At 32.5% G+C, this 24,103-nt stretch overlaps 2 protein-coding genes across 2 annotated transcripts in view; both read right to left on the bottom strand.

Moving 5' to 3' along the window:
• Lmx1a (LIM homeobox transcription factor 1 alpha) overlaps positions 1 to 24,103 on the bottom strand; it is a 271,702-nt gene that overhangs the window by 77,345 nt on the left and 170,254 nt on the right. The window contains exon 4 of the mRNA XM_074252982.1: positions 4,678 to 4,983. Coding sequence (XP_074109083.1) covers positions 4,678 to 4,983 — 306 coding nt within the window. The remainder of the gene's footprint in view (positions 1 to 4,677; positions 4,984 to 24,103) is intronic.
• Positions 19,916 to 23,788, bottom strand: LOC141533547 (uncharacterized). The gene is made up of 4 exons (XM_074252476.1): positions 23,702 to 23,788; positions 22,148 to 22,353; positions 21,141 to 21,278; positions 19,916 to 21,046 (listed from the first exon to the last, which is right to left on the bottom strand). The coding sequence occupies exons 1-3, from the start codon at positions 23,754 to 23,756 to the stop codon at positions 21,186 to 21,188; spliced, it is 354 nt and encodes a 117-aa protein (XP_074108577.1). The 5' UTR covers positions 23,757 to 23,788; the 3' UTR covers positions 19,916 to 21,046; positions 21,141 to 21,185.

The raw sequence follows: 24,103 nt of genomic DNA, 5'->3' as shown, positions 1-24,103 counted from the left end.
CTGAAATACGTAAATGTATTAAAATAAATAAAAAAAAAATACTCACACACACACATACAGGGTGCCTTGTGAGTCACGGACAATTTTGTAATGTTAGATAGAGAAACAAATTCTGAATTGAAGAGTGAAAGAGTAGGCTAGCGCAAGAGCCAGTGTCAAGAATATGAGCCGCAAGCCCACACACTCGCGCAACGTCTACAGTTCATAAGACTCATGAGAATAGGACTGAGCTGGTCAAAAATGAAAACGAAAAAAAATACTCCGTACTTTACAAATTAAAATTTGAGACCGAAAAATTTTAAATATTAATGAAAAGTGACCTTGAAAAAGAGTTTTCACGAGATTGTAAATTCTACTTATGGTGTCAATCAAAATTTTCAAGTTCCAGGGGGCTGATGTGAAACTCGGTATCGATATGTTTTTTTATGTTCTCACAGACATTGAGATTAGAATTTTTTATTTTAAAAGTAGTCAGAATTTTTATGAGTTTGGGGATTTATCTCTGTATCGAAGGGGTAGATTTTTGAAATTTTCCCAGTTCTGGAGGCTTGATTTGAAATCAGGTAACGATATTTTTTCTCAATTTCTCACAGACCCCGAAATTGAGATTTTTTTATCGAAAAAAAAACAAAGAGTTTCCTTGAGTTTTTGCGATTACGTCCGTGTCTAAGGGTTAGACTTGAAAAATAAAAATTATTAAGTTCCAGAGACTTTACATTGGAATAGGTATCAATGTAAGCTTTTAAATTTTGATTTAGACTGGAAGTAGAATTTTGAATCTCTTAGGAACTATTTTTCACGGTCACTTATTGTTATTAATACTCATTTGTTATTTTCTATTTTTTGACCAGCTCAATCCTATTATTATAGGCTTTAAGGGCTATAGACATTGCACGAGGGAGTGGACATGTGGCTCATATTTTCGACATTCGCCCTCATGTAAACCTAATGTCACTGTTAGGAATTCAGGATAACTGGTGATAATAAACATTACGCAGAGTTATAATGACACGTCCGAATGAATCGGTTTATTGTACATAACTAAATAGGAAAATAGAGAGTAAGTATATTTAATAGAAACTATATGTGATACTGTATATTAGAACTATAGAGTAATACGAAAATGAGTCATTGACTTCAACAGTCACGAATGGAGCTTATGATGGGGCGTAAAGAGTATGAAGTAATCTAAAAACCCAACCACGAGTTCCATAAGATAACTAAATTAATTTTTATATTGTTTAATACGAGTATAGAGCGGTTTATGTACTGTATTATTTCCAAATCTTATTATGATTACAGATAGTGATTTAGAATTTTCAAAGGATGTTAGAATCTTGCTGACTTCAGCCTCAAGAAGCCTATTTTATTGTTTAGAAATTTATCTGAAGTGACTCTAAGTAAACTAAAAAAAAAGAAAAGATTTTAGAAGTTATTTAAGTATATTCTGGTGAAAAACTAGTGCATTTTGACAATTAGACATAAATCATGCATTAAATGCTAATGTGTGTTACAATAGAAAATATTAAAATAAAATAGATGAATAGGTTACCTTTTATTTACTCGTTACTACCTGCTGAGACAACGTAGAACATATTTGGGTAACGATTTTAAATACCTTTACTAAGAGTTTACTTTAAATTAGAATTCGCGGTTCTCGACTATTAATGTGCACCCTTTTTGGCGGAAAACTTAAAATGAAATCAACTTTTCTCGCGGAAATTAATTCTTGAATTAACGCCTTTCGCAAAAATTAATACACTCAAAGAAGAAAAAAAACGATTTATACTATAATCTAATTACGTTTCCGACCATGTAAATTACTGACTGATCTGTGATGCAGTTATTTGCAGATTTACTTGTTTTGTCGAGCAAGACTCACTTCTGTATCGGTTCGAGGTACCTCAATCACCGGAAACAGAATACTCGAGTGATGGCAGATTACGTTAGTGCTTTTAAAATCAAAGAAAAAGCTTAACCTCGAACATCGAAATAATGCCCGGAGCCCAATAATGACTGTCGAAGTCAAGAACATCGAGACTGTCGAAGATTGTCGTAGACTGATAATGATAATTTTTATCGAGCTCATAAAGGGACATCAATTTCGAGTAGCGGGAAAACGGACGATACAAATGGGTTACGGAAAATTCTAGAAGTTTCGATATTATGACTTAATTTCACGTAAGTTTCACGTGATATTGAGTAACTACTTAACATCTACTAGAATAAGGTCATAGGTAAACACAGGTAATAAGGGTGACATGATTCTTCGTCGAAAACTCGAGGTCTAACCGTTTTTCAAAAAAATCTAAAGATGTTGGAATTACTTGTCTCAAAAGGTAGTTTTAAGTGTACAGTTATTGTAATGTTTAATAAATATGTTGAACGCTTAAATAAACAAGTATCTTAATATTGAGATATATTGAGATATTATATTATAATATCTCAATATTATAATATTGAGATATTGAAAATTAAAAGTATGAACGAGAAAAATTTAATATAAGAAAATTTTTCAGGAAAAGAAAAACAAAAACTTCAAATTTTTAGCAGACGTCACACTACTCTCTCGAATTTGACATTCTGCCGCTGTAGCGCGTACCTGATTGGTCACTTTAATTAATTCATAGTAATATTCACATTATCCTTGCCTCGGATCGAAAAATCGTAGAGGGCTTTTCGATTCAGACTTTTTTTTCTATCTAACTCTGCAAAATTGTCGCGACTCACAGGACACCCTGGATACATATACGATACATACATATACGATGGCAAAAAGCGGTAGGTGAGCTTCCTAGAACCTTAAAACGTCAAGATCTGATGAAAATTTGATTTTTGAAAAACCGGGTATAACCAATATCTCCTAATTTTCGAAAATTGTCAATTGTCTCAGCGGGAAATTGAAAGTTTTCATTTTGTCCTATTTTATTTACCAGCACACGAAGAGAATTCTTGTTTTACGGAAACTGGTGATTTCCAGGACAAACGTACAACGCGCTTTTTAACTTCCCACTAAAAAAATCGAAGATTTTCAAAAATCGGGAAGTTACTGGTTTTACCCCGTTTTGAAAAAATCGAGTTTTCATCAAATCTCGACGTTTTGAGGTCCTAGGAAGCTTCCCTGACTACTCCCGCGATGTTGTCACTGTGTGTGTGTGTGTGTGTGTGTGTGTGTGTGTGTGTGTGTGTGTGTGTGTGTGTGTGTGTGTGTGTGTGTGTGTGTGTGTGTGTGTGTGTGTGTGTGTGACCTGCTTATAACTTTTGAACGGATCGACCGAATCGAACGAAACTAGTGGCGTTCCAATGAGCATCATCAAACTTAGATTTCCTGAAAATTTGAACCAATTCGGATCGGTAAATTTGGAGAAAACTCAAAAAAACCTCAAAAAACTACGAAAAATCTCGCTTTTATTTCGCTTTTAACTAATCAGCTTTGAAGCTTGTAAAACCACGTCGATTGCCGCTAATATGGTCAAAATTGATTGATATGTTCGATAGATATCGTGAACGAAAGAAAACCGAAAAAAGTGTTTTTTCGGAATTACTCCGAAATTTCTGGTTCGATCAATTCAAACTTAAAGCTTCTTTATGATGCTCAAAAAACTTCATTGAATTCCACCAATCGTATGAGAATCGGTTCATCCATTCGAAAGTTATTGCAGTTTGAAATTTCAAAAAATAGTGTTCCAATAAACTTTCATCAGACTTTTGAGCTCGGAGTGCTTATAAGCACAGAATAGCTACCTTTTTGAGCTCTAAGAGCTCAAAATGACGCGAATATTTTATTTTTGAGCTCGAAGAGGGTTGCCGATTTCTTCGGTGTTATCCGAAATTGAATGTACACAACATTTGTCCAATAAGCAATTTCATAGAAAAATGGAACTGAATTATTTTGCATAAATAAATGATGTTTCGTAACGACTAAGATAAAAAAATTTTTTTTTATTATAATATCAAAAACTTATTTTTATTTTGTCAACTGACGCTACGAACTACTCGATTGAAATTAAAAATTTATATCTATATCAAGCAGTGGTTACTACAACACAGGCAATTATTTATCCCATGATGATATCTAGAGCGCTTAAAGCGCCGTTACGTATTTTTGTATATTTTTGTGCGATTGAATCACAGCTCGTATTTGTTGACTACCGGAAGAAGTTACTTGTATTAATTTCAAAATTTTTGAGCCTCGAATCTCGATTTTTCTAACCTTGGGGTAACTCGTTACCCGGTGTTGCGGCTAAGGATTAAGAATTCCATTTTCATAAAGAAAGATCATGGTTGAACTTATAGAAATTCTTTTAATGTGACCGCCAATAATGTATTTATTTATTGTTTTTTTTTTTTTAATTTTTTTAATTGATTTTAATTGCAGAAGAGCGTTGAATTCGTATGAAAATAAATAAGATTATCGGAAAAATTTGAATGAATTTTAAATTGAACTATACATGAAAACATTATCTGATGATTGATTCTTAATAAACTCCGTATTGTTATAATCTTTTTTATTTTTGTATAAAACGCCCAGTGAATATTTGCTGTTTCTCTTACGTTCAGCAAAAAATTGTTGAAAAATTAGAAGTATGAATGCTTAAGACATGCACATTAGGATTTGCCGAACTTTTCGATTCTACTGGCAGTGTGCACCGACTGATAAGTATGAATATGACTTACTATGATCACTGTGTGGACTATCTGTTCTGCGATCTTCTTTAGATTCCTTGTCAATGCTGGAATCGGGTTTTGCTTTTCTTTGGAGTTTTTTCATTTTAGCTCTCTGATTTTGGAACCAGACTTGAACCACTCGAACACTAAGACCTGTGTCTTTAGCCAAAGCTTCTCGGACTTTTCTACATGGTTTTGGAGATAGCTCGAATGAAGCCTTAAATTGACGTCGTTGTGCTGATGTTAATATAGTTCGTGGTCGTTTTGGTCCTCGACGACCATCACGAGGCCTATTCTCATCTATTAAGTCATCATCTGTAAGAAAACGGACAGAACCAGATTTTAGTTAGAAAAAATATAAATTTCAGTGTATCTGATGAACAAGGAAATTGACATTGACGAGGTGCGTAACGCAGTTTTATCGTGTTCGCCACCTACTTTACCGTCAGTGTTCCTAAAGACTTTAGTCCGCCTGATCGACACGGTACCGTAAAATTTTTAAGTTTACCCAAAAATTATCGTATGCATAAAGTACAATACTGACATTAGGATAGTATGTTTTAAAATTTTAGTCAAAAATATTTTATATAACCACATTTACTCACATACACGTAGTAACGAATAATCATCAATATTTTCCTTTAGTATTTATTTATTTATTAAACGTTTATATTGCAAGACAAGTCATATAATTTTATTCTAGATCTTATTATATTTTAAGTGATACCGAACGAATTTTTTTATCTATTATTTTTGGATCATACTTTTAAAACGTTAAACTTTGTATCTAATAAATAAGCAATTATTAAAATAATGCAACCATTAGAAATTTCCGTAAGTAAAGGATATTATTCTAATTGCTTCAAACTTTATTTATCAAAAATGTAAATGAAACTATTAATTTGGCACCGTTTAGTCTTCAGCGCACAATAGTTCAAAACTCACTTGTTCATCGTTATTATTGTTAGTATTATGATTGCTATTATTGCAATTATTATTACCTTTATCTATTAACATGTAATTCTGTTTTAATTAAATTGTATTGTCGTTGAGTAAGTTCATAGAGAACAAGATTTTCATCTCATTTATAGCAGGATAATAGTAATGCATTCAAAGTCGGCGTTTGATAAAGTTAGCGACATTATACACTGAAAAAAGTTTGCTAAACTTTAGGAAGACCAAATTTTATCTTCGTCGTTGTAATGGAGCGTTATGGTCCCCGTATTATCAATACGAGGTTCCTGGCCCACGCTAGTTAGTTGATTGACCAATCACAGGGTGCTGTGCTTCGAAGTACTCGCTCCTCTAGCTATAACTAGTAAGTAAGTCCCCAAGGTGGAAGTGCCGGCGCGAAGAGAGAGTGGGGAAGGCAGAGTAAAGAGAGAAACGCACTGACAAAATTCGGAAGAATTATTGTGACCGAATAGTCTAACTGGAAGACACACAAATTTACTAAACATCTAGCACAGGTAATCATTTTTTTTTTCGCTCGACACAAAGTGGAACGAGGCAATAAGACTCAATCGCTTATTGCTTGCTAGGCCCAATGTCAGCTTGCATAAATTAATTTTAACCTGTGATAATTTCTAATGCTGATTCGCGGTTACAGGCTATATCAATATCCAGAATGCGAGTGACGGTGACCATAGTTTTCACCGCCGAGTCGAGAATAACTCACCGAGGGAAATTTACACTAGGATCCGAAGACGAGGAGTTGCAGCTCACTGAAGGAGTGCTGACAAGAATTGTGAAAACTCCAGGCTGAAGTTCAACGCTATTTCGTGTACGGTCATAATCGCTAGTTTTTTTTTGGGTAGAACTCTATAGCCATGAAAGTGATGACTTAAACAACCGATAACATAGGTTCCGATGACTTGAATTCATATAGCCCAGATTCCGATTACCAAGATTCCGATAGCCAAGATTTTCGATTGGATATAATTCCGATAACCAAGAATCCCGATGAAATAGAAACCGTTAGCCTAAATTCCGATAGCCAAGATTTTCGATAGGGTATAATCCCATTAACCCAGGATCCCGATGGAGTAAAATTCCCAATGCATCTGCGAAAAAATTTTTATTCAGCTTTCATTTGGATACCCACAGATATTTTTTATGTATTTTACATATTTCACAAATATGAAAAATGTTTATAAAATATTTGAAAAAATTCGTGTGGGTATTAAAATGATAGGTCTCGATGAGCGAAAGATCAAGATGATCTTATATCTTCATAAATATCAATAATTAAGTAATGAAGTTGTATTTTGTGCATTGATGATATTTTTAACGATAAAAGCTCATCATAGAGTTACACTTATCGAAACCTTTCGTTTGAATACACACACGAACTTTAAATATGTTTTATAAATTTCACAAATATGAAAAATATCATATATATAAAATATATGAAAAAAATCGTGTGTGTACTCAAATGAACAGTTCCGATGAGCTTAAATTCAAGATGACCCTATATTTTTAAAAATGTCAATAATTAAGAAATACACACTGTAAATCCAAGTGTTTTGTTTCTATCTAGAAGCATTTGGAGTCACTTTTAAAACACTTGAATTTACAGTGCAATTTGTAAAAATATAGATAAATTCAAATGTCGATAGTAAATATGTTGGTGAAAGCAAGCTTGATTTTCTAGTATTCTATTTTCTAGTTTCCTTATTTTTAAAATAGTAGCTCTAAGAATGTAAAATTCTCCCTGCGGCACGCATTTTTCAGCTCGCATGACAGATCCAAATTCTTCGAGCACGGTCATGTCAATAAAAAAAACAATGGCTTATTCCATTCTTCATCAATATTCTCTGGGGAATCGGAGGGGGAAAGAGAGAGAGAGAGAGATTGATTGATTGATTGATTGATTTCGTTTTATTATGCCAAGGCAGATGCCAGATGGCAACATTTCAAGTACAATAGTAAAATATACATTTTTACATAATCAAAGAGTTATTAGAGCAAGTACATAATGTAACAATTTCATACTTATTTTATAAATTTAATCTAATTCATAATTTCAAACTAATTTTAAACTAATTCTAAACTAAAAATTCAACTCATAAAAATTTTAATATTCAAGAAGATAATTTACCACACTTCACAATATAATAGTCTATTTAATTATTAAATAAAGACAGCCACCAAAAGTGTAATTGCACTATATTAATTGTCTAAGTTCAGTAAATAGTCAAAAACTTTGTTTTTGAATACTTCATTGCTACTCGAATTTATAATTTCATCAGGCAATTCTTCCCACAGACGAATCGCAGAGACTAGAAAGGAATGCTCCATATGGGTGGTAGCAAAATGAGGTAGCTTGAAGGTAGAATGTTTTTTGGCTGCAAGCCTATTAGAGCGTCTAACATCAGTGTCTTCTGTGAATTGATCTCGTAAATACTTGGGTTTTTCAACTTGGAGTAACTTGTAGAAATAACAGCTCATGTAGTATATTCGGCGATACTTCACAGACAACCATCCCAATTCGCGTCTGAAAGGTGAAATGTGATCATCTTTTTTGAGATTAAAAATAAATCTGATAGAGCAGTTGATTGCACGTTGTAGCTTTAAATTGTTATCAGAAGTTGAGTCGACCAATACAACGGAACAATAGTCAACGAGTGGTAGAATGGTTGCCGATACTAGTAATTTCCTTATAGGAGTTGAAAAGATATTTTTCTAACTTTGAGGCAATGCAGAGCCGAGTTCATTTTACTAACTATTTGAGTGACGTGGTAGTTCCATGACAAATTTCTGCTTAGCTGAATGCCTAAGCACTTGGTACAATTAACGTAGGGTATTATGACACCATTTATTACTATTGGTGGTAGATCCAAGTCCTCAAGCTTTTTCAACTTACTATTTGAACCCAAGATCATAGCCTTTGTTTTAGCTAGGTTGATTTCCAATCCATGGTCTCTTGCCCAATCAGCGACTGATTGTGTATCCAAGTTGACCCTCCAGATAGCATCATGTAGCTGATAGAAAAAGAAGTGAGAGTATATATATTTGTCATCAGCAAACAATCCATGTTTGCAATATACCAGTCGCTGAGCCACAGAATTCATGACTATTAGAAATAGGATTGGACCCAGAACAGATCCCTGCGGAACACCAGATGACGTTTTGAGTAGTTGAATTGGAGTCCCAAGATCGTTTAATATTGACTGAGATCGATCCGACAAGTAAGAGAAGAACCAATTTATTGTTTCCATAGAGCAACCAAGCTCAAATAGCGCAATCAGTATACTTTTGGAATCTACATAGTCAAGCTTTGCTCAAGTCGAACTAATACAGTAAGTTTGCTGTTGTCCATTGCTTGTCGAATATCATCAGTGAGTTTCAATAACGCTGTTTGCGTGCTGTGGTGTTTTCTAAATCCAGACTGAAAAGGATCCAAAAGTTCATTATCTTCCAGATATGATGTCACCTGATTTGCAATAATTCTTTCGAAGGCTTTAGCCAAGTGCGACAAATTTGCAACCGGTCGAGTGTCTGATGGAGATCTAGGTGGTGTGATCTTGTTTAAGGGTATTATGTAGACGATCTTCCAAATATCAGGAAAAATACCGGTATCAAGAGATCTGTTAAATAAAGCTGTGGGAAAGACTGAGATTTGCGGAAGATGATCTCTCAACCATCTCAGATCAAGACCATCAGGGCTCTTCCCTTTTGATTTAGATAGAGTGAGATGCAATGCTTTAGTAACATCAACTATATCAATCTTTGTCCAATGAAATGAGCAATCAACCTTCTTTGTATGGTCGATAGGTAAATTATCTATGAAATTTACATCACTCGGTTGATGTTTCCTAACTATGTTTGCATAATACTCATTTAATTCACAAGCATCGAAGAAATTAAACGGTGACGAGGGATTAGATTTGATTAAACCAAGGTGCTTGAGTTTACTCCAGACAGTTGAACCATACGGCAGATTGGAAAGAGCAGTTTTGAGGTATTCTTCACGAGCATGATTCAACTGGATTTTTAATTCCTTTCTTTTTAATCTGAAGAGAGCAATCAAGTTTGGATCCTTACATCTTTTTGCTTTTTTGTAGATTTCATCACGTTCTTTACACTTAGCCTTCAGCTCTCTAGTAAACCAAGGATTACTACGACGAGAGACCTTACTTGTAAGTAAGGGTGCATGCAAATCTAAAGATGACAGAATTTCAGTTTTAAAAATAGACAGTAAAATATTTGGATCAGAATTTTCAAGCACAGAATTTTCAACTTTTAAAGAATTCATTAGCGAAGTCGATAGGGCTTGATAATCGCATGATCTTAGGTTTCTGTAAGTTATAATCTTTGGTGCAGGCTTTGGGTTATTCAGATCATACTGACAGAACAAGTATTCATGACCATCAATATATGGAGAATCAGATTTCACATAGGAGACTAGTTTAGAAGCACTATCCAGCAAAATTACATCTAGCCAGGAATCACAATTATTTTTATGGAATATAGCTCCATAGGGTACACAATACAACGATGCCTCAGTTATAAAGTCTCTCAGATGATTTGCAGTGTAAGTATATTCTAACAAGTTACAATTTAAATCTCCAGTTATAATGATATTGTTGAAATTCGGTGCTAATTTATAAAAGATATCAAAAAACTCAGTAAGAAAGAGACCTTTCGGTCTGCGATATATACATGACAATAATAGTTGTGATCCAGTGATTAAGGTAATATTAACTATCAAGAATTCTGGTTGGTTTAGGTAATCTGATGTTGAGATATATAATACTTTGACCTTGAGTGATTTGTGTACTAGACAAGCAACTCCTCCTCCTTTTATATAACAATCAGTATCTGGGTGTTTTAATACTCGGTCTCGGCGTATAACAGTATAATCATCTAATGAACAAATACTATTATCCAGTGAAGGTTTTAACCAGGTTTCAACAAGGATTATGATGTCTGGTTTTTTTTGACTTACGAGATCCAATAATTGAGCAGTGTGACCCACAATACTGTTTATATTTAGGCTAAGTATATTGAGAGGTAGAGAACTTCCCTGTAATGAGCTGTTTTTATGAATTGAATTTGAGATTTGTCAATCGATTTTAAGAAGATCAGAATCAGAAAATATTGCAAGTTTTTCAGAATTTTCATCTTTTTTGACAAAAATTTGCCCGTTTCTAGCTCATGCAAACTTGAACCTTTTATTTTTAGCTTTCTCTTTAGCTCGCTGTAAAAGTCGATAAGTTTCTGGCAGCAAAAATTCATTGACGTAAATAACACCACTGGAAGTTTCCTCAACAGAATTTGGAAAAGCTGCTCTTGCAAATAAATTGCCCATCTTACGTTTTTTGTCAACCACATAATCGCGAACTTGCGAGGATTTCAAGAGAACAATATAAGAGTGGCGATTTGATTTGTTCTGGCTACCACTTGATTTACCTCGGAATTTGAGATGACGTGTGGTCAAAATATCACCAACCAAATGAGGAAGTTCTAGACTATTTAAAACAGCAGTCGCAATATCAGCGGGTGATAAACTATTTTGAACTGAATCAGGAATTCCGGAGATCACCAGTTCAGAGGTATCTTTCAACGTAGGTTGGACAGATTTATTTTCTGTAGACATTAAATCACTAAGATTTGAAAGTTTTTCTTTCACAATACTCATCTCAGCTTCTCGATCTATTTTCAATTTTCCCAAATCCGAGCTCAGAGTAGTAATCGAAGCAGCATTTGTTTTGACCTGTCTGGACATTTCACCCAAGCTTACTGCAGTAGCTTCTTGTGATTTTTAAGGTCATTAATCTGGGAGCCAAGATCCTCAAATTTCTTGTTAACGTTTAAATTTGATAACAAGAATTGCTCCATCAAGCTTGTCATCTTTTCATCAAGTGATTTATCCACCCAGTTAGCCGGTAATTGCTCCATTGATGTAGATGCAATAGGAAATGAGAAAACTGTATCAGCACTGGGCGATAGTAATGTAGTCGGCGTAGTTAGAGACTTGAAAGACGAAGTTGAGCTACGAGCCACAGACCTACGATCAACTGGAGAGGAATTTACCGACCTGAAGCTTGAAACCGAAGATATACTCGAGTTAGTTGATTTCACAGAAGTTGATCTGTTATAAGTTGCCAATCGAAGTCCGTCAGATCTTCCGTCTATACTTTCTAACAAAGAGTTGAATTTTTTAGTACAACAATTTGAAGTAGGTTTATTCTTTATAAATTCCCGCGCACAAGCTGGATGGAAAAGTTGTCCACACTTATCACAAGCACTTGGCGCTTTTACAGGTTTTTTGCATTTAGTACAAATATCAGAGACCAGCGGCATAACAGAAAAAAAACAATTTTTAGAAATAATTACAAGGCAGTTACTCAAGATATTTGCCAGCACAGCATTATTAACATCAATTGATGGTAACTTAGCCAAATAGTATATGCTGTTCTGTATACAAAGCACAAAGCTTAACCTCATCAATGCTGACAGTTTTTAGATAACTTATTCCGGGATCCACAAGACTTTGATAAAAACAGTATATATTTATACTTATTTATATATATTACTTATTATATATTACTTATTATTATATATTTAGAGAGAGAGAGAGAGAGAGAGAGAGAGAGAGAGAGAGAGAGAGAGAGATTTGATTTGATTGATGATTTATTCATGCCAAGGCACAAGCCAAATGGCAATTTTAAATACAATATGATTTACAAATACAATAATAATAGCAAAATTATATAAGTACATAAACTAGAATAAAAATCTAGTATAAAAATTTATATTAATTTTATCTGATTCAACTAACAAACTCAATAAATTATTCAATTAATAACAGCTGATAAAAGTACAAAGTTGGAGAATTTAACACTTCGAATCTAACAGTAATTTTCAGAGAACTTATCACTTTATAATAACATAATTAATAATCCAAATTGAACAAATGGTTAAAAATTTTATTTTTGAACACTTCAAGACTAGATGAGTTGACAATCTCTTCAGGTAGTTCCTCCCACAATCGTATTACACTCATATGGAATGACCGCTCCATGAAGGTCGTAGCAAAATGCGGAAACGCGTAAAGAGAGTGTTCTTTGGCTGCTAACCTATCTGAACGTCTGACTTCGGTCTCCTCAACAAAAGAATCTCGCAGGTATTTGGGTTTACCAACTTGAAGTAGCTTAAAGAAGTAACAACTTATGAAGTACATTCTACGATATTTCACAGTGAGCCATCCCAATTCTCGTTGATAAGGTGTTATATGCTCATCTTTTCTAAGATTAAAAATGAATCTAATTGAGCAATTTATTGCACGTTGAAGTTTCAAGTCATTTTCAGATGTTGAGTCTACTAATACGATGGAACAATAATCAACAAGTGGTAAGATGGTTGATGATACTAACAATTTCCTGATGTCAGTTGAGAAAATGTTCTTCCGAACCTTGAGAGAATGCAAGGCTGAATTAATTTTGCTAACCACTAGCTTGACATGATGATTCCAACTTAGGTTCCTACTGATGTGTAATCCCAAGCACTTGGTAGTATCAACATATGGAATTATGACACCATCTATAATAATAGGTGGCAGATCAAAATTACTCAATTGTTTCAGCTTGCTATTTGAACCCGAGATCATTGCTTTGGTCTTGGACAAGTTTATCTCTAAGCCATGCTTCCTTGCCCAATCCGCAACTGATTGTGCATCAATGTTGACCTGTCTGACTGCCTCTTGTAGTTGATACATAAAGAAGTGTAGATAAATATATTTGTCATCAGCAAACAGACCATGGTTACAATACACTAGCCATCTGACAACAGAATTCATGACAATTAAAAACAGGATTGGACCAAGCACAGAATCTTGAGGAACACCAGATGAAGTTCTATGGAGCTGAATTGGAGTCCCAAGATTATTCAGTATTGACTGAGAGCGATTTGATAAGTAGGAGAAAAACCAGATAATTGTTTCCATTGAAAAACCAAGCTCAAATAACGCAATCAGTATGATCTTGGGGTCAACATAGTCAAAAGCCTTACTCAAATCAAATAAGACTATTATGGTAAGTTTATTCTTGTCCATCGCCTGCCTAATATCATCAGTGAGCCTCAGTAATGCTGATTGTGTGCTGTGATGTTTCCTAAATCCAGATTGAAAAGGGTCGAGTAACTCATTATCCTCCAGATAGGTTATCACTTGATTTGCAATGATTCTTTCAAACACTTTGGCCAGATGGGATAAATTTGCAACAGGTCGGGTATCTGATGGGGATCTAGGCGGTGAAGTTTTTTATTCAAAGGTATAATAAAAATAACTTTCCAAATGTCAGGGAATATTCCAGTATCAAGAGATCTATTAAATAATGCAGTAAGAAACAGTGAAATTTGTGGAAGGTGATCCCGTAACCATCTTAAATCTAATCCATCAGGACTTTTTCCTTTAGACTAGTGAAAGAGTAATATGCAGTGCCTTAGTAACATCTACAATGTCAATCATGGTCCACTTGAATAAACACTTTACTTGTCTTGAATAGTCCATCGGCAGCAAATTAACAAAATTTTTACTGCAAGGTGGATGTTTTCTTACTATATTTGCGTAATACTCATTCAATTCAAGAGCATCAAAAAAGTTTAGCGGTGAAGAAGGGTTAGACTTAATTAGTCCAAGATGTTTAAGCTTACTCCAAATAGATGAACCATATGAGAGATTTGAAAGAATAGTTTTTAAGTATTCTTTGCACTTCACTTTTAATTCTTTTGTAAGCCAGGGATTACTATGACGGACTATCTTCTTAGTGATTTCTGGTGCAAACAAATCCAGAGAAGATAGAACACCAGATTTGAAGATAATCAGCAACTCATTTGGATCCGAATTCTCTAGTACAGCATTATCAATTCTTAAAGTGTTCATCAAAGTTCTTGAAAGAGCTTGATGATCACAATTTTTTAGGTTTCTAAAGGTAATTTTCTTTGATGCTGGTTTTGAACAATTTAATTTATATTTACAAAATAAATAGTCATGGCCATCAATGAACGGAGAATCGGATTTAGCAAAAGAAACTAATTTACTATCACTGTCAAGCAGGATGACATCCAACCAAGAATCATAGTTATTTTTTTGAAAAGTAGCTCCGTAAGGTACGCAGAACAATGACGATTCAAGAATAAAGTCTTTCAGGTGCCTTGCAGTATAACTATCATCCAACAAATTACAATTTAAATCACCAGCTATGATTATATTGTTGAAATTTGGAGCAAATCTTGAAAAAATGTCAAAGAATTCGTTGAGAAATAGCCCTTTCGGTCTTCTGTAAATGCAGGATAATAAGAGGTGAGATCCAGAGGATAAAGTGACATCGGCTATTAAATATTCTGGTTGGTTTAAATAATCAGAAGTTGAAATATGTAAAACCTTGACTTTTAAGGACTCGCGGACAAGACAGGCCACTCCACCTCCCTGGATGTAACAGCCAGTATCTGCATGTTTTAGGGTTCGATCTCTTCGAACAATATTGTAGCCATTCAGTGAAAAAATACTGTTATCGTGAAAGGGTTTTAACCACGTTTCAACAAGGATAATAATATCTGGTTGAGTATCATTAATCAAATTTAAGAATTGAGCAATATGGCCAACAAGGCTATTTATATTTAGACTAAGTACATTTAGTGATGAAGATATATTTTTAGTTGAGCTATTAGTTGAATCAGTTGACTGTTAATCTAGTTTGGTGAGATCAGCTTCACAATTTATCATAAGTCTTTCCGAATCTTCATTCTTTTTTGCAAAGACTTGCCCATATCTAGCCCAAACAAACTTAAACCTCTTGACTTTGGCTTCCTCCTTAGTTTTTAGTAGCAGTCTATGCGTTTCAGGAGACAAAAATTCGTTAACATAAACAGATCCCCGAAAAGCCATATCGACTCGAGTAGGAAAAACCTCTTTAACTAAGCGATTACCTGTTTTCCGTTTCTTATCAATAATGAAATTTCGCACTGGAGTCGACATCATAGAGACGATATAAGAGTGTAATAAAGGCTTATTTTGATTTCGTAGCTGCTTATTTTTGATTTCAACTTTACGGGAACTTAAGACACTATTAAGTAGATTTGGAAACTCTAGATTCTTGAAAACTGCAGCTGTAATGTCATCTGGTGTTAAATCCTTCGCCACTGCATCAGGAATACCTGAAATAACTAATTCCGTGGTATTACTTGACGTCTGTAAAGAGGTAGATGGAACAGGAGCTGACTTCTCAAGGGTACATAATCTTTTATGGACAGAATCCATATTAGCTTCTCTAGTTTTAGTTAAATTTTTAAGGTCTGAACTAATTTGAGAAATGGACTCGGCATTTGTTTTAACATTAACTGCTAAATCTGCTAAGTTAACCGCAGCAGCTTTTTGCGAGTCTTGAACTTCACATAATCTCGTATTTAAGTCCTCAAGTTTTTGGTTACTTAAGAGTTCTGTGTGACAAAGTTTCTCCATTAAAAGTGTCAGTTTTTCATCAACCGATTTTTCGGACCAATTTAAAGGTAAGTTTTACATTGTCGGTGAGATGACAGATGATAGAAAAACTGAATTATCACTTGGAGATAATGGAGAAGCTGGTGTTATCGGAGACTTTAAGGACGAGATTGATCCACGAGCTTTGAATGTACGTTCAAGAGGAGAAGAGCTTGCTGACTTGAAGCTAGAAACTGAGGAGGCGTTGAAGCTAGTAGATTTTAGCGACACTGGTCTCTTTAATTTTGTATCGAGATTTTCTAGAAGATGGTTTAGCTGATTTCTGCAGCAATCTGATTTTTGCCTGTTTTTTATATAATCGTGCGCACAACCTGGATGAAAGTGTTGCTCACACACTGAAAAAAAAAATTTGCTATCATAACCAAAGTCAGGATTACGCAGCTATTTGTTATGATAACAAAACTATCTTGGTTAACGTAACAAAGTAACATTTGTTGTGGTAAGTAAAGTGAAGTTGCTGTTTTAACAAATAGTATGTGCTAAGGAAATTTTTTTGAATACTCTCGAAACATAAATTTGTGAAAATTCACTTGAATAAATGAATATTCACTTTTTCCAAGTGCCAATCGAACCACTAGTGATTCAAAGTGGTTTGATTGGCACTTGTAAATAGTAAATATTCACTTATTCAAGTACATTTTGACTAATTCATGTTTAGAGAGTACGCATAGAATTTTTTCCATCTGATACATTTCTAAGGCTGATAGTCAGTAGAGGAACTAGGGGCACGAAAGCCCCCCTGGAGCACGACGGCCCCCCTCAAAAAAATTTTTTTATATGAATTTTTGGGGAGGGGGCCGTTGTGTCCCAGAAAAAAAATGGTTTTTCTTCGATTTTTTGCAAAATTTCGACTGATTTGTTCGAAATAGATGGAAAGTAAATATATTTGATGGTTTAAAGCCACAAAAAGGAAAAATCGGCTTAGGGGGGCCTTCGTGTCCCAGGCCCCCCTATTAATTTTAGTTGTAAACGTGATACTTAGCTCAATTTAGACAGATAGTTATTTTTCAGATAAAAATTGTAGACAATTATATAATCATTACATAATCAATTTCGGGAACTTGGAAAATAGTAAAAATAATTAAAAATATGCTGTATGGCATATTAAAAAAAAAATTATCATCTGATTATCAATGTCGACGTTCCGGAAATTGTTTATTTATTTATGAAACATGGATTAGAATCTACAGAGTAATGGTGAACAAAGTTTTCTGAGTTACTTTTATATTAATTTAATAATTTTTGTTTTACACAACATTTATTGTAAGTTCAATACTAATAAATATATAAACATACATACAAACATATCTAACAATTAATTATAGTACAATACGTATTTTTTAAAAGTTAACAAACATGATATTTTAAAACAATGAAATTTTCATTATTAACTGAGGTATAAATGTAGAGAGGAAATGGGTCAAGTAAGTCTTTAACATTGACAAATATAATTTTCTCATCGGTTTTTACTTCGTATGCCCATACATGTTCATTAAACCCTAATAGGTCAATACTTTTGCATGCAAAAACTAATTCATTACGATCATGAAGACTGATGATCAATTCAATTAAAGCAAATGTTGGGCAGAGATCTTTCGTTCCAGTAAGTAGAACCATATTTTGGGTATATTTAATACTTTTATATTCTACCCATCGAAAAAAACTTTTTTTGGAATTATTTAATGCTTCATTTGAACAATTATACTTCGACCATGTTTTAGAATCAATTTTCATTTTAATACCAGTAATTTTTTCATCTGTAATAGATCTATTTGTCAAAAAACGATAATTTAAATTTAGTTGGTGCTTTATCGCGATAGATTTACAAATATTTACGTGAGATTTATTAATTGATGCCGGTACTGTTAAATTTGTATGCTTAGATTCAGCTCTGATTGATGATAAATGTGAGCAAGGACCACTTTCTTCACACGTTTTCTTGTAGTGAAGAGAAATATGGCCCTTTGGTTTCATAGATTTACCGGTCAATTCCTTATACAGCTTCCAGTGTCTGATTACAGTGGTATCAAATGCATTTATTTGATCATTTGTAATTTTTTTAGCTAAAATAAAATCAAATATTTCTCGCAAAATAACATATAATTGCCAGTAAGGGTTATCTTTCGACACTAAATCTGCAATGATTATTCCCAATAATCTAACAAACGTGGTTAACTCTGAAGCTGTCATTTTTAATTTATTATTTTTGCTCAAATCGTCATCTCTAATAAATGGAGGTTTGTTTAGGGAATCAATAGGCCCATAATCAAAAACTGCTAATCTTTCATTCAATTCCGATACAGAAAACTCATAATATTCACTATTTTGTGAAGTAATTGCACTTAAAATTTCTATTAAATCATCATGAGCTATCCCTTCTCTAAAGTCATGCATTTCGTCGACAGAAAAATTTTCTACGGCATGGAATGAAGCTGAATTAAATACACATTTTTCTCGTATACCTGTTAGCGTAATATTGTTTGTTTTAAGGTCTGTCTCGTAGTTTTGTACAGTTCGAGTCAATTCAGGGGATAAAACAATGGTATGTTGACATGTATTTTTGTCCATTTTACAAAATCGACAATAATAAGTTGCATAATACGATTCAGTAAAGCCTAAAAGACCATGTAAGCCAAGGTTATCTCCTTGGATGAGACCCAACACAAAATAAACATGTTTTTCACCTTGATTTGTTAAAATTTTAATTCCTTTTTCTTCCAAAAATTTTATTTCCTTAATGAGCGGGCGGTAAATGCGAAATGTTCGATTTTTTTTATTTTTATTTAAACGAATCCAACTGTCATACAATAAAACAAGGAAATAATTTTCTAATTTTGACCGGCATTCTGATGATAAACATGGAATTGATGCGTAAATGGGCATAATCTTTCCTGATCGAGAGCCTAGAGGATTATTAACTTCCACATCACCAGATAAAAAATATGGTATCACAATATCATCATCTTTGTATTCAGACCGTTTTTAGCCCATGATTTACACTGAATATAGTTTTCAATTACTGCTTCATTATTTTTAAGTTGTTCCATATAATTTACCGTGTCAGTTAAAGCATTAGGTTGCTGAAAAAATTTTTGAACGTTGCACGTAATGGTATAAATTGTCCACATATGTCAATCATTTTACCCTTAGAGCCTTTTTTTGATTTTGAAATAACATAAGCACGATCAATAATGTACGATTTCGGTTTTACATAAAAACCTGATTTTCAAAATACTTTAACCGTCGATGCTCTGTATCTAAATCCGCAAAAGTATGTTTTATATCATCAAACATTTTTTTAATTACATTAATATCTTTATCGGAACAGTTTGAATTAATAAGAGTATTTTCTACTTTTGATTCTAATATACCTATAAAAGAATCACCCAAGAAAACCTTAATATCATCGATAATAGATTGAACAATATTTTTAGACAAGCGAAGATTAGCGTACAAGTTTGCTATAAGGTCTACTGCTGCTTTATTAAGGGCAGTTTTAAAATCATTCGCTGAAAAACCCGGATTATTTGTATTTTGCTGAAAGTTACTCTGAGTATTACTATCATAATTTAGATTTTCCCTATTAGAAAATTCTCGAGTTTCATTCATCAAATTAATATTTATATCATTTACAACTAATGAGTTCAACTGGCAATCATGTATTCTCTGTAAATGTTTTTGAAAGAATCTTTTGTGCTAAAAGTTGAGTAACAATTCAATTCTCCACAATTGTATACATTTTTACATCTGGATGTTGTTCAACGATATGAAAAATGAGTGTATTAATACAATCAATTTGAATTGAACAAATACTGCAAGTAGGCATTTTAAATTAAGTAATTATGTTGCTAACTAACTAATTATAAACATTTACGGAACTGTAAAATTAAACCATCAATGAAATGCAACTGATTTTAACTTAATAATTAAACTTAATTTTAGGAAGTAAAATGTTTGTACTCTCCAATCAATGTTTCGACGCTTATATAATGGCTGTTGTATGTGTCATCATATGGCAAACCCCAAAGAACTATTTGGAAAAACTGCCATATTGGTGCCGATTCAGGGGGGTAAATTGCGTTGAGAGCGAAAATACACTTAAAAAGCAAAAAAAAAGCTTCTAATAGAGAATTAACTTCATAACGATAGTCTGCATGCAAATAGAGGAAGATTTGAGAAATGTTTTTAATTGGACCCACAACAACAATGAATGGTTGTAAAGTACACTTGTATTGAGCAAGCTTGTCGACTCTTCTTTTGACTATTGCTTCAATGTTGCCAACAACCTATGAAAAATTTTAATTTTATTATAAAGAAATATAAATAAAATAAAACCTCAAATCACGTAAATGTCAAGTCGAATGTTCTTTATTCAACAGAATAAATTTTTCTGACCATTCATTTTTCCTACAACAAAATCATATAAAATAAATATTATCTGAAAATTAATTGGTTATTTTTACTCTCAAATTAATATAAAGAAACATCAAATTTATTGTAGAGAACAGATTGGAAGTAAAAAAATTAATTTGGAAAACTTAAATTAATGTTTTTGAATCGAATAGATATAAGTTTTCCAATAGAATAAAATTGAACCAGTAAATATTTCGCAATCAGAGGAATTTTCATTCAATTCATGTTAAACTTTTCAATTTTACTAAATTAACTTCTGCATGAACATTCAAGCGGAAATTCACTAAAATATTTGTTAAATAAATATTATTAATATTAAACTTACTGATACTTGTAATACGAATCCTCTTTGCATTTCTTCGTGAGTTGGACGAAAATGTTTAATAATTTTTTTATTTTGGATTGCATTACAAACACCGAATAATAAGGCCAAATGAGTTAAAATAAACGCGGTTTTTTCGTCTAAATAAATAAAGAAAATTATATAAAGTAATATACTTTACGACCTTTTAATTTTACAGCTTGTTTGAATTAGATAGATTTTATGTACACTTACTTTCACTTATGTCAGTAACAGAATCATCAAAAATATCCCTATCGATCAATTTTTATATAAAAATTGTTCCACTTTTCTCCAATTTTCCGTTGCAATCTGGTCTCGATCAGGATATAAAGTATCAAAATCTTGTTTAAGCTAAAAAATTATATTTTTAATATAAATTATTCCCTTCCATCAGAGCAAGAGTCGGAGAAAAAAATAAACAGAAAGAAACATTAATTGTTTTAACAGCAACATTATTATATTCAAAAAAATTTTTGAATTAAAATATGTTTAAGGCATTTTGTTCGTTATATAATAAACAAATTAGGTTGATTGGAGCTAAAAATGTAGAACTAAGGATATAATTTCCACGAATATGTTTCTGTCAAATAAAACAAAAAGAAATTTCGAAATAACAATTTGTATTTAATATGAGTTGATTTTAAATTATTCAAGAACTTTTTCACTTGATTTAATAAAGTTAAGTTCTTTGAGATTATATACCAAATTTTTATTGTAAATCGATTGACTTATTTTATTTCTATTGAAAGATGTCTAATGAGAAATTTTTATTATTCTGTTTAGTAGTTAGTTTTTTAATCATATTTACATTGAAAAAATTATTGTTTTATCAAATAAAATGAATACGACTATAAAAATTTCTATCGCTAATTAATGTATTTAATAATACGTAATAAACTAATGAATAATATTTCTCAAAAAATCGCATTGAAATCATAAGCCACATATAAATCTGTTAATTTGCTCGAAAAGTATCTTCGTTGAATAGTTTTTGAAAGTGTTTTTAAATAAATTAAAATTTTTTAAGTCTTGTAAATTTCAAATTTTTTCAACGATCTATTAAAAAGCTCAATTATATAAAAATAGATGTAATATGGAAAATTCTGATCTAATAAACCGCAAAAAGTTTCAAAAATAGCGAGCAATTTCATTTAATTTCTTAATTTTACGTTAATAAATTATCTTAAGTTAAATTATAAATAACAGCGCATTTGGCATACCAATAAATAGCCTCTATCATCTTTGAAAGCGAAAAATTCAGACAAATAATTATAAATTTCAAAATCATAGTTTTGTAAAAGATTTCTTCTTTCATCGAAAGTAGCTTTCCAAAGCACTAAAAATTCATTTAAAGGTACATCGAGGTCTTTCAAAGATTCTAAAGTTATAGTCGAGCCATCATTTTCACTTTCTACACTTTCGTTATCTATAGTAAAAAAAATATTTTTATTAACTTTTGAAAGAACAATCAAAATATTCATTATTAAAATATAGATCGGAAATTTTGTACACAGAAAGAAAGATTAATTTCAACCGAGAAAATTTAAAAATTCGCTGAAAGATCTAAGGTTACTTGAAGCCAAAACAATAGGGGAGGGTGGGGCAGGACGGCCCACCTAAGCTGGTTTTTATTTGTTGTGGCTTTCAAGTTTTTCTTTTCTTTTACAATAATAATCTAACGCGGTTAAGTAAGAAACCCACATTTTGAAAAATCTCACGTGAGATTGGGGGATGGGGGAGGGGGTTGAATAAAATCTCACGATATCTTACCAAGGGGGAGGGAGGGTCTGAAATTTCAAAAAAACACCTCACGTAATTAATGAACGCCCCCTTACCAAATGTACAGTACCGATAATTACATTTATGAATATTGTGAGGATTGATTTATAATAATTCTAAATGATAAATCTCACTCCCACAGGGGGTTGCAGGGGTGAATGTCAACAATAAAAATTGTAAATTTTCGACATTAGTTCTTACACACTTGCAATTTGGTAGAAATCTTCATGTATAATCTTCGTGTCAAATTCAGCTAAGAATTGATCTTATTAATTAAATTCCAACCTCAATAAAAATTGTAGGGGTGTTAATAACGAATAATTCTTATTTCCAAACAATAGTTTTATACGAGTATATTTCATATGCAGGATGTGTCAGAGAGATGAGTAGAATAGAAAAATTGTTGTTGTTTATAAATTAGAACTTTTTGAAACATGAAATCTAGAACATGTCATTCAATTTTTTAGGATGATCCTGAAGGTCTTAATAATTATTATTTTTCTTTTAAATAAAGAATTTGTTATTGTTATTCACAATTTTTTCGAATGGTCTATTTCGCCCTAAATCTATAAAATCAGCTGAAAAATATGATTTTTACTTCATTAATCATGATTAGATTATAAAGTTATAAGAAAACTTCTTCTTAAAACTTTTCAGTGGCTCATTTTGCCTTTGTTTTCACACGTAGGGCTAACAATTCATCAATAACCCGAATTTGTCGTGATTAAAAAAAAAAAAATTTTTGGTCAATTTTTGAGGTGGGCCGTCTTGCCCCACCTGGGCCGTCCTCCCCTACCCTCCCCTAGTTCATAACACAAAAAAACTTTTCTTGAATATCAAAAAAATTATACTTTCACCGAAATTTGTTTGATTGATTAGAACAATTCCTTAATTAAGAAAGTTTATATACATCAAATAATTTTTTTTCTATGTAAAATTTTCTTGATAATATACAATACAATCTTAAACTTTTTCTTACGAAATTTTCTTATTACCTTCATTTCTCTTACGCTTATTTTTGTTAATGGAAATCAAACCAAGCTTAATCATTTCCCGTCTCGTATTTGACCATCGTCGGTATAATTTGCCATGGCCAGCTACAAACTGTCCGTTCTCAGTAATAAAAATGTACGTCAGCTATTATTACAATTAATTCAAAGTTTTATTGAACAATCTTATTAGATCTTCAAAAAATATTTTCTTCTTAAAAATATAAGACCCTAACGAACCTTGTTTTCTTTGGGAAAAAGCTCTACAATGGCCTCAGCTATTTCTATGAAACGTTTTCCTGATATGCTGCAAAAATTACAAAATTTACGAGAATTCGAATCGAATTAAAAGGTAAGTTTTACTCAAAAAAAAAGCCTAAACAATAGTTAAAACTTAAGGCCCTACAT

Source organism: Cotesia typhae, unplaced genomic scaffold (assembly GCF_013202065.1).
Source record: "Cotesia typhae breed Kobodo isofemale line unplaced genomic scaffold, CoteBio_Ctyphae scaffold_121, whole genome shotgun sequence".
Lineage (NCBI taxonomy): Eukaryota > Metazoa > Arthropoda > Insecta > Hymenoptera > Braconidae > Cotesia > Cotesia typhae.
This window is presented reverse-complemented; position numbering and strand designations above follow the sequence as displayed.